Below are 13,332 nucleotides of genomic sequence, written 5' to 3'. Positions count from 1 at the left end.
ACAAGTGTTCTCACAGACTGTGGGTGTCAGCTGAGGAAAGCATGGCTGCAGAAGGAACTGGTGACCTTTAAGCAAAAATCAAGTTTCATCTAAGATGATGCCTCGTGAGCCCAAAAGAGATTAACTTCTGTTATATTTGCAAAAACTGAGATCCAGACACATGTGGGCTCATCATTAACAAAAGCAACCAGGCTTATGGCAAGTTTGTGAACTGGAGGCTGAGTGTTGTTAGGAAAGCTTAACATTAGAAATGCAATGTTAGATATTTCAATGTCTAATTTTCTCCGTAACTCGATTAATGAAGGCAGCAAATTGTATGGAGATGAGATGAAACTGTCCTGTAGCTTCAAATATCTGTGACGTCACTGCGCGTCACTCTAGTGTCTGGAAATTTTGTTAAAGAAAAAGCGAATTTTAATCGTTTTATTTTGAGGACTTGAAATAACACGACGCGTGTTTTCTATAGTTAAATGGCTGTGGTCACGTGGACCTGCTGCAGCGTCCCATTCACAGCAGCAGAGGGCAGACTGACCATTACCTTGTGTGGCCTTTTGTTGGGGTCAGGTTTGTTGAGCCATGAGGGGGAGGTCTTAACAGGAAGTCGGTAACAGATATTTTATGGCGGATTCTTTTGTCCGATGATGGGCTCAGGCATGCTGCGCGGTTAAAACGTAAAGAAGTCGATTTCTGCAGCGGGGAAAAGTGAAGTTTCTCCCTCGGGTTGATTTTTGCGGGGTTACTGCGGTCGGTTTTTGCAGTAACCCCAGAAACGGCGCAACAAGTACTTTACTTTTCATGCGCTCATTTCGGTGCTCGGACGCTTGAAGTTGTGACTTTCAGCAGGATTTCTCCTCAGCTGCCGATCAGCCATTGTGACCGTCAGAAAGGGGCAAGGACTTCTGCTGCATCAGCTCCGTATGAGGAAACAAACACTTGGATGCTCCGTGAGGGAAGCTGTCCCGGATCGACCAAGAATGGAGTAGAAACACTTTGTTTTCTCGGGCTTTTAAATGTGCCTTAAGTTTCTCAGCTGAACAATAATGGCCCGATAGATCACTTTCCGCAGGAGTTAAATGTAAAAGCATCTGCTTGTCGGAGGAAGCGGCTTGGTTTGATATTTGCCATTCAACAAGTCTTTGCGTCCGAGGGAAGGATGACATCCCAACAAACCTGGGCTCAGATCATCACGTCCGCGTCCTTACTCTCCCTGGTCTTGTGCAGCGCGGTGCCAGATGACCCAGAGGAAGAACGCTTCAGCGCCGAGGTACGCTGAAGGCTCCGTAGGGGGGAGACTGCCATGTTGTTATTTAAATCGTTGTTGCTGCACATTGAAACGAATCATCCTGCTTTCAACAGTCTCACTGCAGAATTACAGATTACAGCGGGAGCTCGTTTGACCTTTGTCCTCTTTCCAGATAACAGCTGTGCAGGTGTGACCGACGTCCGTCAACAAGGAAACGATTAGACCCGAGTGTTTCCTTTGAGTGGTAACAATGTGTCTGAAGCGGCATCTTTAGACCGCAGAGTGAAACTCACCTGGAAATGACTTTGTGTTGTGTTACCTGTGATTATTTATTAGTGAGTTTATCCCCCAAACACAACACGAAGGCTAATTAAATGTGTTTTTAAGCTTTTAAAGGTTTAATAGGGACATTATTCAAACTTGTCACGTAAACCACACTGCTGTAGGAAAGTTTCTCTCTGGCAGGTTTGGCCCGTCCGGCTTCATAACGACACATTTGATTGGTTAAGATTTGTCCTGCTAGCAAAGACCCTCGAAGGATTTTCTGTCTCAGTGCGCACGCATGAAGCCGCGTTGCATGTGGGTTTTTTCGTGTTCTCCTGCTGAGGCACATGTTACCTAACATCAGGACCCTCCCCCCACCCATCTGGAGCCATCATCCTGTTTTGCCTGTTCTGTGACTTCGTGGCTCAGTTTCAGTGCCATCAAACATGAAACGAAGAAGAATAATTCACAACATGTGACGCTTCATTCAGCAGGGGCCTCAGGCACTCATGCAGAGCTATAGGTTTAGCTGGTGTACCCACAGGACTGACGTGCAATTTATTTAATGTCCGTTTTCCCGTTTCTGTCCTCTCTCCCCGTCTTGGCTGTCACCGCAGGAACGAAGGAGCAGGAATGTCCTGGTATTAATGCAAGCCATCTGGTTTGTTTCTACTTTCTCTTTCCTCCCGACTCCTCAGATGCTGCTCTTCCAACAGCTGGGGCTGTCACGCTCATGTATACACCATGCATTCCTGATGCACAAGCACAGAGACCTGCTATCTTAAGGAAATCTGACGACCTCTTCTATTTTCCTTCCACGCAGGCATGGCTCCGTAAATTCGGCTACCTGTCTCAAGCCAGCAGGCAGATGTCCACCATGCAGTCGGCTCAGATTATGTCCAAAGCTATCAGCGACATGCAGCGCTTGTATGGACTGGAGGTGACCGGGAAGGTGGACTCTGCTACGCTCGCGTAAGCTCTTTATGTGCTGAGAGCAGTGACCACAAAGAGAGCTCAGGGATATTGTATAGACTTTTTTTTCTATTCATTTGCATATTATGAATTCAACGTGTGTGTGTGTGTGTGGGGGGGGGGGGGGGGATGGATGGAATGACAGTTCCAGGCACAAATCCCAAATACGAGCATGGCTTTTCCTTCAAAGATTTTCAAAATAATTTTACTGCAAATTCTCGGCTGGAAACGCTGTTTGTGGTTTTCTTGTCAAGTGTGAAGACGGTCAGTTTGTGTCTGTGTGGTAGATTTGTAGTGAAACTACAAAGACCTGCATCTTAGATTAGCTGTTCATAAAGCCTGGAAACTGAGGGATACATCTGCATCTTCTTCCACTTATCCAATTTACAGTGGCAGGGGGTTGGAGCCTGTCCCGGGTATCGTAGGGCAAGAGGGGAGGGTATAATTTAGGACTGCCAATAAACCCAGCCCCTTATACCCACTATCATGCAAACTCCACAGAGGATTTGAACTCTGACTGTGAATTAATGGTGCAAAGCGCCACAACACCGCCCACACTTTGCTGAAAAGTCCAGGTTACAGCAGCCGGCTGGGGAATGTTTCCAAAAGTTCCCAAGAGCTGCATCGATATACAGTCAGGTCCATAAATATTGGGACATCGACACAAGTCTAACATTTTTGGCTGTATACACCAGCACAATGATTTCAAATGAAACGAACAAGATGTGCTTTAACTGCAGACTGTCAGCTTTTATTTGAGGGTGTTTACATCCAAAGCAGGTGAACAGGGCAGGGTAATGGGACAGAATAAGAACCACTTTTTAATACTTGGTTGCAAATCCTTTGCAGTCAATCACAGCCTGAAGTCTGGAACACAGACATCACCAGACGCCGGGTTCCATCCCTGCTGATGCTCTGCCAGGCCTCTACTGCAACAGTCTTCAGTTCCTGCTTGTTCTTGGGGCATTTCCCTTCAGTTTTGTCTTCAGCACGTGAAATGCTCAGTCGGATTCAGGTCAGGTGATTGACTTGGCCATTGCAAAACAGTCCACTTCTTTCCCTTCAAAGACTCTTTGGTTGCTTTTGCAGTTTGCTTTGGGTCGTTGTCCATCTGCACTGTGAAGCGCCATCCAATGAGTTCTGAAGCATTTGTCTGAATATGAGCAGATAATATTGCCCGAAACACTTCAGAATTCATGGTGCTGCTTTTGTCAGCAGTTACATCATCAATAAATACAAGAGAACCAGTTCCACTGGCAGCCATACATGCCCACGCCATGACACTTCGAGCGCCATGCTTCACCGATGAGGTATGCTCAGGATCATGAGCAGTTCCTTTCCTTCTCCATGCTCTTCTCTTCCCGTCACTCTGGTACGAGTAGATCTTGGTCTCGTCTGTCCACAGGATGTTGTTCCAGAACTGTGACGGCTTTTTTAGATGTTGTTTGGCAAACTCTAATTTGTCCTTCCTGTTTTTGGGGCTCACTAATGGTTTCCATCTTGTGGTGAACCCTCTGTATTCACACTGGTGGAGTCTTCTCTTGATTGTTGACACACATGCACCACCTCCTGGAGAGTGTTCTTGATCTGGCCAACTGTTGTGAAGGATGTTTTCTTCAGCAGGGGAAGGATTCTTCGGTCGTCCACCGCAGTTGTTTCAGGTCTTTTGGTGTTGCTGAGCTCACCGGTGCGTTCCTTCTTTTTGAGAATGTTCCAAACAGTTGTTTTGGCCACGCCTGATGGTTTTGCTGTCTCTCTGATGGGTTTGCTTTGTTTTCTCAGCCTAATGATGGCTTGCTTCACTGATAGTGACAGCTCTTTGGCTCTCATCTTGGCAGTTGACAGCAACAGGCTCCAGATGCAAACAGCACACTTGAAATGAACTCTGGACCTTTTGTCTGCTCATTGTAATTGGAGGAATGAGGGAATAACACACACCTGGCCATGGAACAGCTGAGAAGCCAATTGTCCCATTACTTTTGGTCCCTTAACAAGTGGGAGGCACATATGCAAACTGTTGTAATTCCTACACCGTTCACCTGCTTTGGATGTAAACACCCTCAAATAAAAGCTGACAGTCTGCAGTTAAAGCACATCTTGTTCGTTTCATTTGAAATCATTGTGCTGGTGTATACAGCCCAAAATGTCCCAATATTTATGGACCTGACTGTACACGTTTCTAGGTTAGTCTGGTGAGAATGAGAAAGCTAATCTCATCCAGCTTAATGTGGAACTGAGAAATCCTTTATTGTGCGTGCGTGTGTGTGTGTGTGCGCAGGGCCATGCGGCGGCCTCGTTGCGGCCTCCCTGACAGAAAGCCCGAGGATCTGGTTGACAGGAAGAAGCGCTACGTTCTGACTGGGCAGCGCTGGGACAAAGATCACATCACCTACAGGTTTCCAGACCAAATGAAACAATCAGACTGCAATAAATCAAAGTGCTCCGCAGCTCTGATACGATTTTATTTCTGACTTCAGTATAATGGACCAAAACATGCCCCCGTCCCTGGGAGAGGAACGGACGTACGATGCGATCCGCAAAGCCTTCGGTGTTTGGAGACGAGTCACGCCGCTCACCTTTGAGGAGCTACCACCTGGACACGGCGTCAACAGCAGCCAGACGAAGCTTGCCGATATCCTGCTGCTGTTTGCCTCCGGTTTCCATGGTGATATGTCACTGTTCGATGGCGAGGGTGGGTCTCTGGCCCACGCCTACTATCCCGGACCGGGAATAGGTGGGGACACGCACTTTGATTCAGATGAGCCTTGGACACTGGACAACGAAAACCCGAAAGGTCAGTGGGTTTGTTTTTTTCTGCTTATGTGAGAAATTCAACTTAATCTCTGAACAGTCGCCGTTTTGGTCGATATCAGCTGGGAGGCAACCTGGAAGGATGCGGTCGTACTCGGTGACCTGACTCGCTTTGACTCCGCAGTGATAAATGTTTGGGCCGAGAGCTCTCAGTGCCTTTTGTGTTCGTTTGTGTGCGCACCAACCACAAAGCAATGTGCATTTTCCTTGTTGTGCACACTCAAAGCAGATGACCCACAGCTACGCCTGTCTCTCTCGCAGGTATAGATCTGTTCCTGGTTGCGGTTCATGAGCTCGGTCACGCTCTGGGTCTGCAGCATTCGGATAACCCCAGAGCCACAATGGCTCCTGTCTACCAGTGGGTCCACACACAGAACTTCACGCTCCATGAGGATGACATCAGAGGCATACAGCACATATATGGTGAGAAGAACGCGCTCTATGGATGTCTTTGGTGATACAGAGTTATTTCTACCAGCATGAGATGTTCTTTTCTTTGGGCTGCAGAGCTTCTAAATCTCTGTATGCAGAAGAGATGTGAAACCCCACAGTGCTCTGGAAATTATGGATATTACTAGAAATGATGCTGATTATCCTCATGGTGAATCCTTGCACAGCGGTCCAGTGCAGTGTTTGGGGCTACTTAAATGCATATTAGCAGTATTTATGGAAAAACACTATTGAATCTAAAAGCAAATGCCCCAAACTTTATTTTGTCTTTCATGATTAACATTTCAAATCTGCCCTACCCCTGCAGCGAAAGCCTTTCCATCTATTCTTGATTGTCCGTGTTGTCGGGCTCACCATCCTCAGAGGGCTGTCATCATCTTCTGTTTCCATGCTGAGCTTTGATCGCTGCGCTGTTAGCGAGCCAAACGTCAGTCATCGCTCTCACGTCACATCTGGATCCTTACAGAGGATGCAGGAAGCAGCAGATGCAGAATGTCATGCATTCCAGTATGATGAGCCCATCTTCTTCCTCCTGAATAGATGGCGTTGTTGATTAACAGACGCCGTTTGTCGGCGTATCGCGCTGCATTAAAACCACAGACGTGAATTGTTCACACTTGATGATTTATGAACTTTGCATTTCTTTTGCTTTAGATAAAAACGAGGATTTTCCGCAGGTTTCACGCTTGTTTTGATTTTACATCCCGTGACGTTTGATTCTCTCACATCAGCTGTTTTATATAAATCCGCCTCTGAGTAACAGCTCGGAGCTTTTAGCGCTCTGAGCTGGAGATGGTTGATACAAAACTGAGCTTAAAGCAAGAGCGAACGTTTACCGTGTGGTCAGACACACGACCCGAATAAATCCAAGTGCTGCTCGTTATGGTGTTTGCTCACAGCTTCCTCCTGATTGGCTACGAGTGAATGCTGCTGAGAAGACTCGCTGACATCTTTGGGTTTGGGATGTATTTTGCTTTGGAGCCAAAAATGTTGTAACATCGGCGGGCAGTCAGCCTCGTCCTGGAGCTTTTTCCTTTCTTTGTGCAGAGACGCAGACACGCCCGCTGTCTTCCTGTGAGGATAGCGGCCGACTAGGGTCTTTGTAAATGTGAAGTTTTTATTCCACTGAAACACAGCTGAATTTAAAAGAAGAAAACTGATGACAGTATCTTTGTGCTGCGATGGCCTCAGTTCTCGTTTGGCAGCACTGAGCTTTTGTTGTTTTGCTGCAGACGGTGGATTTCTTCACATACTGGCCTCGATGTGTTCTGAGCAAAGCCTTTGGTCCAGTGTAACCCACGCATCTTGGAGCCCATCAGCTGATACCTATTGCATAACTGACTTTATCTGTGTGTTTTCCTCTCTTAGCAACCAGCAGATTTTTCCAACGAGCAGCAGCAGAGTGACAGTCGGTCACAAAATGGAAAACTGCGTTCGCTCTGCTGCAGAGTATTTAGTCGAAAGGAAGCGAATAAAAGCAAGTATTAATGTCTAATGCCACACAGACTGGAGCCTTTCCTGTTGCCTCTTTTTTCCCCCAAGGTCCTCCCCTCATCACAGATGCTTCGCCTACTTCTCCGCTCGCCCCTGACGATGAACCCAGCGTCGACTCCCCCACCTCCCCTTCTGTCCCAGAAGAAGAGCCCACCACTTATTCTCCAGCCGATGCCCCACGCGTCCCGACGGACGCCGACCCGGATCCTCCGGCCCAACCCGAACCGAGCCCCGGTCCCACCTCGCCTCCCATCCTCCCTACCTCCACCACCACCCAATCCCCGCCTGTGCCAGAACCCGTCACTCCACGGAAAGACATCCCTCCTCCTCCTCGGCCTCCCAAGCTGCCAGACAACCAGCCCCCTGACATCTGCGATGGAGACTTTGATACAGTGACCATGCTGAGGGGGGAGATGTTTGTCTTCAAGGTAAACAAACAGGGCTTTGCTCACAGCTGCAATGTTCGAGTCATGCGAGGGAAAGTAACTAAGACGTGCATCGTTGTTTTGCTTTTGCAGGGTCGTTGGTTCTGGCGGGTTCGGAGGAACCGCGTCCTCGATAATTACCCCATGCCGATATCTGTATTCTGGAACGGTCTCCCCACCGACATTGACGCAGCGTACGAACGTCACGACGGCAAATTTGTCTTTTTTAAAGGTACGTCACAGCTGCTTATTCCAAATAAAACCAGCCACTTCCACAAAGCGTCGCCCACCTGCTGAGCAGCGAGTGCGTTACGCCTCGACGTTATTCTAGTTTAGCTCTAGTTCCTCATTTCGCGTCCTCTCTGAGGAGCAGCGTAACATGAACTGTTCGATGCAAACTCTGCATTCGTCTCCTGCACAACTTGATTTACAAGGTTCTGAATCACACGGATTTGAGTAAAAAATGTTTAAAACACCACAGAAAAAGAAAAAACTCCCCTCAAAAGAATAAAACATTACGACACGATTGCTGCAAACTGAACGAGAGCACCGAGTTTGCATTTATGAATGTGTGTTTGTGAGTTCACTGGGTGTTTTGAACAGGCCTGTGCAGCGTGGCAGCTGTTATTGGCTCCAGCTGAGCCCGGACGGCCTCATGAAAGAGGTGGAGGGGCTTACATCAGCCTCTCTGACTGCGCTGCTCCAGATGTGAGCAGCTGTGGTGCTTTGCTGTGCGTTTTCAGGATCTCTGATCAGGCTCGGACACTTCAGTACATTTTATTGGCCTGGAGCGCAGCGCAGCAGCCTGGCAGTAGAAGCGGAAAGTGGCTGAAAGTGTGTCCAAAGATTAGGCTTAGGAGAGGAGTCAACCCTCACATATGGAAGTCTTGGAAAATGTGTGAATGCATGCCATTTCAACCTCGCCTGTCTTTTCTGCTTTTCTTCTGGAGTGAGTAAACCTGCTGGTGTACACCATGTGTGCTGACCATGAGCTTCTTTTCATCTTCCTTTCTTCTCCTCAGACTTACCTTTTGCCTTATTCTTCCCTCTGTTGGCCGTGTCAGAAACACGAGCTGTGCGAGAAAGCTCGACTCGGTGTGCTTTTGTTTCTTTGGACAAAGCGTCGTCTCCATCTGTGCCTACAGGTGACAGATTCTGGCTGTTCAGGGAGGCTGACGTGATGCCAGGGTACCCACAGCCCTTATATCACTATGGAAAAGGCGTTCCTCCACACGGGATCGACACAGCGATCTGGTGGGAGCCCAACGGGCACACGTACTTCTTCTCTGGAGACAGGTATGATTCGGCTACACGGAGCGCGGAGGTTTTAACGCCGCGTAGACATCTTAATACGTCTTATTGTCTCGCAGGTACTGGCGATACAATGAGGAGACACGGACCACAGACCGCGACTTCCCCAAACCAATTAGCAGATGGGGCAGGATCCCTCCCTCCCCTAAAGGAGCCTTCCTCAGCGATGATGGGGGTAAGTCAGGAGTTTAAATTGAGCAATTTGCCCGGGTTTTATTTTAGCAGTGGGAACATCCAACAGCTTCGGTTTATGAGAATCACAACAAACATAAAAAGCTTCGCCTTCACTGTTGGAAGCAAGAGAACAGCCTGACAGAGCAGCAGGGTGGAGGTGGAGGGAGCGAAAGAAGGAAAGGTTGGAGGAAGCAGTGAAGCAACAAAGCAGAGAGAGGAAGGAGAGCGCTGGTCTGTGGGTTGGCCCGTCCTTCCTTTTGGAAATGAGATTTGTGTCCGAGCAGCTCTGAATGCACTCGGTAAGAGTCGGATCACATCTCCACCCAGACGCTGTGCAGGCAGCCTGTGCAGCACAGAGAAGAATCTGTGCTTATTCATGCAGCATGTTGTCAATAAGTGCACAAAGGCGACAGATTTCAAAGGATTTATTGCATTTTGGTTTTATTTTATCCAATAATTTGGCAGACTTGACTAATATAGTCAGGCCTGGCTGTCACCAAAGCGGCACACTGTGTGAGTCTTCGCACACGACCTTTTGAATGTGCAGCGATTCTTTCTTTTGCATGTTTGTCGCACTCGTACGTTTCTGATCATCAAACAAGTTTACAATATTAGAGAGAAGTAACCCGAGTAACTAGAAAAGACTGTTTTTAAATGATGAGTTTATTCATTAGTCCACCTTCTGAAAAAGTTTCTGTTATTAGAATTTGTTTGATCTGAAACATTGTGACAATAATGCAAAATCATGAGGGGGAAATACTCTTTCATAGCACCAAGTTACAAAATACAGTTACAGGATTAATCTGCGCGGGTCGCCTCTGCAGGTTCGCTGTTGAACACGACGAGGTCGGCACGTAACCCTGGAAAACCACAAGTTCATGTTTTTGATGATTTGACTAATAAGATGCGATGAGTGAATTTATTTTGGTATCTTTGGACGGAGCCTCTTCCTTGTTTGTGAGAGCTAGCTGTAGCTGTACGGATAACTACGTACATTCACTGCCTGTTAGATTGATCTGACTCTATAATGGTCTACAGCCAGAAAGGCTCTATTCACATGAGGGGGGGCTTGCTCCCAAACATCAGCACTGTGCATGCTGTATAATCGGCATCAAGTGAAAATGTCTCCTTTCTTCTCCTCGTGCAGCTTACACCTATTTCTACAAAGGCACCAACTACTGGAGATTTGACAATCGCAGATCCGAAGCAGACAAAGGCTATCCCCGCTCCATCCTGAAGGACTTCATGGGTTGCGTGGGGGTCCCCGACCCGAAGCCCGACGCAGACGCCGAGCCGGAAGACAAACCGGTCGAGCCTTCAGACCGAGGCAAAGACGAGCACAAAGAGCCAGACAGAGACGCAAACTCGGAGCGAGAGGAGACCGCTAAGCCTGACAGCACAGAGGAAGAGGAGGACAAAGACGTGAACGTGGTCGTGGCTGTGGCTGACAATGAATCAAAGGTCATGACCCTGATTATGGTGGTCGTTCCCCTGGTGCTCATCCTGTGCATCCTCGTCCTAATCTATGCCATCCTCAGGACTCTTCAGAACAAAGAGACACCGAGGGCCTTGGTGCACTGCAAGCGCTCGCTGCAGGACTGGGTGTGACGCTCGAGTCGAAGAGAGAGTTCAGGTGTCCGTCGTTCATCTGGTGCAGCCGCCCAGTTTTTACTTTTGGCGTTAGAGGAAAAGAAGCTTTGAAAAAGCTGACGATGGGCCCGTTAGTCATTGGGAGAACTTTCACTGCTCGTGTGACGTGATAAAAAAATTGTGAATTCAGCGCCTGTGGAGCTTTAGCTCGGCCACAGGTTTTTCTACTGTGCCTCTCTCTGTGCCTTCCAAAAGTCTGAAAAGGCCCCCCCCCCCAAAAAACCCCTTTCTTTAAAATAAGTTTTCACCAGGGATGTGTGATTGCATCAATTCCAACTGGACTGAGGACGTTTGGGGGATTATTTGTAGTGTAAATGCAGACCAAGTCTTTCGAGCACATATATTAGAAGCACCGTCACATAAACACGTTTGCTTGCATTAATAAGAACAAGCTTTTTAATGAAGATGCTTCAGCAGCGTTTCTTCTGTTTAGAACAGATCGTTTGCACTTTGCCGTCTCTGTTGTGCTGTTTGCGTCTCTGCAGGCCGAGCTCGTCCTCCAACAGCGCAGGAATGTTCGACAGCTGCGTGTCCATGACTTGCCCGCTTCCCACTGAGCCCATTATGTCTGACCTTTCCTGCACACATGACACACATTAGCTCAAAAACAGCTTGTATCTGCACTGATTTGTGCATGCATGTTCGCTCATCCACCCGCAGCACGTAGCTTTTCTTTTCTTTTCGTGCACAGACACTTAGGCTCCAGCCTCCCCTCCTCCTGCCGCAGCCTCTTGCAGACTGCAGCGCTACAAACACGATCCCAGCGGAGACGTGCTGATATACGGCCGGTGCCGGCGTTAGGATTTATTCGCCTTTTTATGAGCGCTGTCGAGAATTATTGAGGTCTTTTATAAAATCTGCAGTGTCAGCCTGTGGAGAGTGAAAAAGCAACTGTGTCCTCTTTTTGTCTCTATTGCTTTTTTAATGCTAAACAGAGTTAAAGCTAATTATGTCTACGAGGGAGAGGCCTGAATGGGTGAGGGTCTGGTTTCCATTAAGGCCACATGTTGCAGATTTAGGGCCGTCAGGCATGAGGGGAGGCGGGGGAGTCGGGAAAAATGCAGAAGGGGGAGTTATAAAAAGTGATGGCGGTGAGTAAAGAGTAGAAGGGAAATGAGAGGGAAGGAGATGAGGAGAGGGAGGGCTCTGTCAGTGTTTCCTCAGGTTTCTGCATAAAAGGACGAGCGAGCGAGGGAAGGAAGGAAGGAGAAAGGGAGGTTAGAAGGATTTAGAGGAGGAGCAATGCTGGCGTTGTGCCTCCTGACCTACATTGGGCCACTCGAGTCCGCTTCTCCTTTTCAGCTCTTGTTTCTGCTGCGCTCTGTTTTCACGGCTACAGATGACTGTCTGCTTTTTCTCTGCTCGCTTTTCTTTCTTTCACTCATGTATTTTCCCCGGTGTGTTCATTTTCTCCTCCACTCTTCTGGAAAGTCAGCTCAAGCATATACAAGATAATGAATCCACAGAAGCATCTGCAGGACGGGATCTCGTCTTATTGTCTTTCCCGGCTCATCGATCAGCATTTTAAACTTGTTAACCTTTGCATCGAGTTTCGTTGTGACTTGTTTTCCCTCCTGTGGATACTGCGGCGGCGTTTTTTAAAGAACTATATAGATAGTACGGGGAAAGGATTTCTTACTTTTTTTACATTATCATTTGTAGTTTTGCACATTTTGTGTGCATTCAGATGTTTTGTTAGAGCAGCAGTAGATTTTTTTTGATGATGATGATGATGATGCATGCAGGGCATGTTCGATAAGGCCTGTGCACTCCAGTGTAGAGTACATTAAAGGTTTCACATAAAACTCAAATAAAAAGCAACACGAGTCGTCTTTGCTGCTGCGTGTTTCCATGCTGTGTCTGAAACTTCAAGTTCAGCAGTTTTATTCATACTTTTGGCCACAAGAGGGAGTCGTTGCTCCAGGAAATGGTGAAAACTTGATCTCACAAAACTGCATTTTTTTTCCTACTTAAATCTTTAATATTATGAATGTATGTCGATGTTGAATAATAAGAATCTTTCAAATGAAATATCTTTGTTGCATTTATTTACATCTAAAGTCAGCAGTGACTTTGTAAATCACAACTTTATTTGCGGTCTAATGCAGCGGTCCCCAACCCCCGGGCCTCGGACCGGTACCGGGCCGCGAGAGTTGAGGCTCAGGTGTGAAATGTCTGGTTTTCGGGGTTTTTATCGGTTTTCAGCGTTATTTTGTTATCGTTTTATCGTTTACTCGGTTTTCCTCGGTCTTTTCACGTGTGTTATGAATAAATTTTCTTTTTTTCGGTACCGGTACTAGTTTTATTTTGTTGTATTTATCCGCGACACCTTACAGGCCGGTCCGTGAAAATATTGTCGGGCATAAACCGTCCGTGGCGCAAAAAAGGTTGGAGAGCGCTGCTCTAAACGATAAAATGATGGAAATGAAAACGAGCTCCACCTCTAACAGTTTCACTCGTCTAATATTCGCAGTAAGTAAATTTGCAGTTGTGTATTTTTTTTTTTAAGCATATGAAATTTGACTTTGATCCTTTTTC

The 13,332-nt window shown here is 47.3% G+C and overlaps 1 protein-coding gene across 2 annotated transcripts; it reads left to right on the top strand.

Annotated features, from left to right (window-relative positions):
* Positions 1-35: 35 nt before the first annotated feature.
* Positions 36-12,825, top strand: mmp15a (matrix metallopeptidase 15a). 2 transcript variants are annotated; one of them, XM_026176750.1, is made up of 11 exons: positions 1,247-1,264; positions 1,416-2,148; positions 2,331-2,479; positions 4,758-4,874; positions 4,957-5,273; positions 5,552-5,713; positions 7,283-7,662; positions 7,753-7,891; positions 8,805-8,955; positions 9,030-9,145; positions 10,292-12,825. In XM_026176750.1, exons 3-11 carry the CDS (start codon positions 2,376-2,378, stop codon positions 10,750-10,752), a joined length of 1,947 nt encoding a protein of 648 aa, XP_026032535.1. In that variant the 5' UTR covers positions 1,247-1,264; positions 1,416-2,148; positions 2,331-2,375; the 3' UTR covers positions 10,753-12,825. The 2 variants fall into 2 exon arrangements, with proteins under 2 accessions (XP_026032534.1, XP_026032535.1); XM_026176749.1 differs by lacking the exon at positions 1,416-2,148 and having other exon boundaries at positions 36-1,264.
* The last annotated feature ends 507 nt before the right edge of the window (positions 12,826-13,332 follow it).

This window comes from Astatotilapia calliptera, chromosome 7 (genome assembly GCF_900246225.1).
Source record: "Astatotilapia calliptera chromosome 7, fAstCal1.2, whole genome shotgun sequence".
In the NCBI taxonomy this organism is placed as follows: domain Eukaryota; kingdom Metazoa; phylum Chordata; class Actinopteri; order Cichliformes; family Cichlidae; genus Astatotilapia; species Astatotilapia calliptera.
Note: the sequence above shows the minus strand (reverse complement) of the source record. Positions and strands in the feature narration are given on the sequence as shown.

Coding starts and splice junctions, on each gene's coding strand:
- mmp15a (XM_026176749.1), top strand. CDS start 1,154: ATGACATCCCAACAAACCTGGGCTCAGATCATCACGTCCGCGTCCTTA. Junction 5,274..5,551: donor GGACAACGAAAACCCGAAAG/GTCAGTGGGTTT, acceptor TCTCTCTCGCAG/GTATAGATCTGTTCCTGGTT. Junction 8,956..9,029: donor TACTTCTTCTCTGGAGACAG/GTATGATTCGGC, acceptor ATTGTCTCGCAG/GTACTGGCGATACAATGAGG.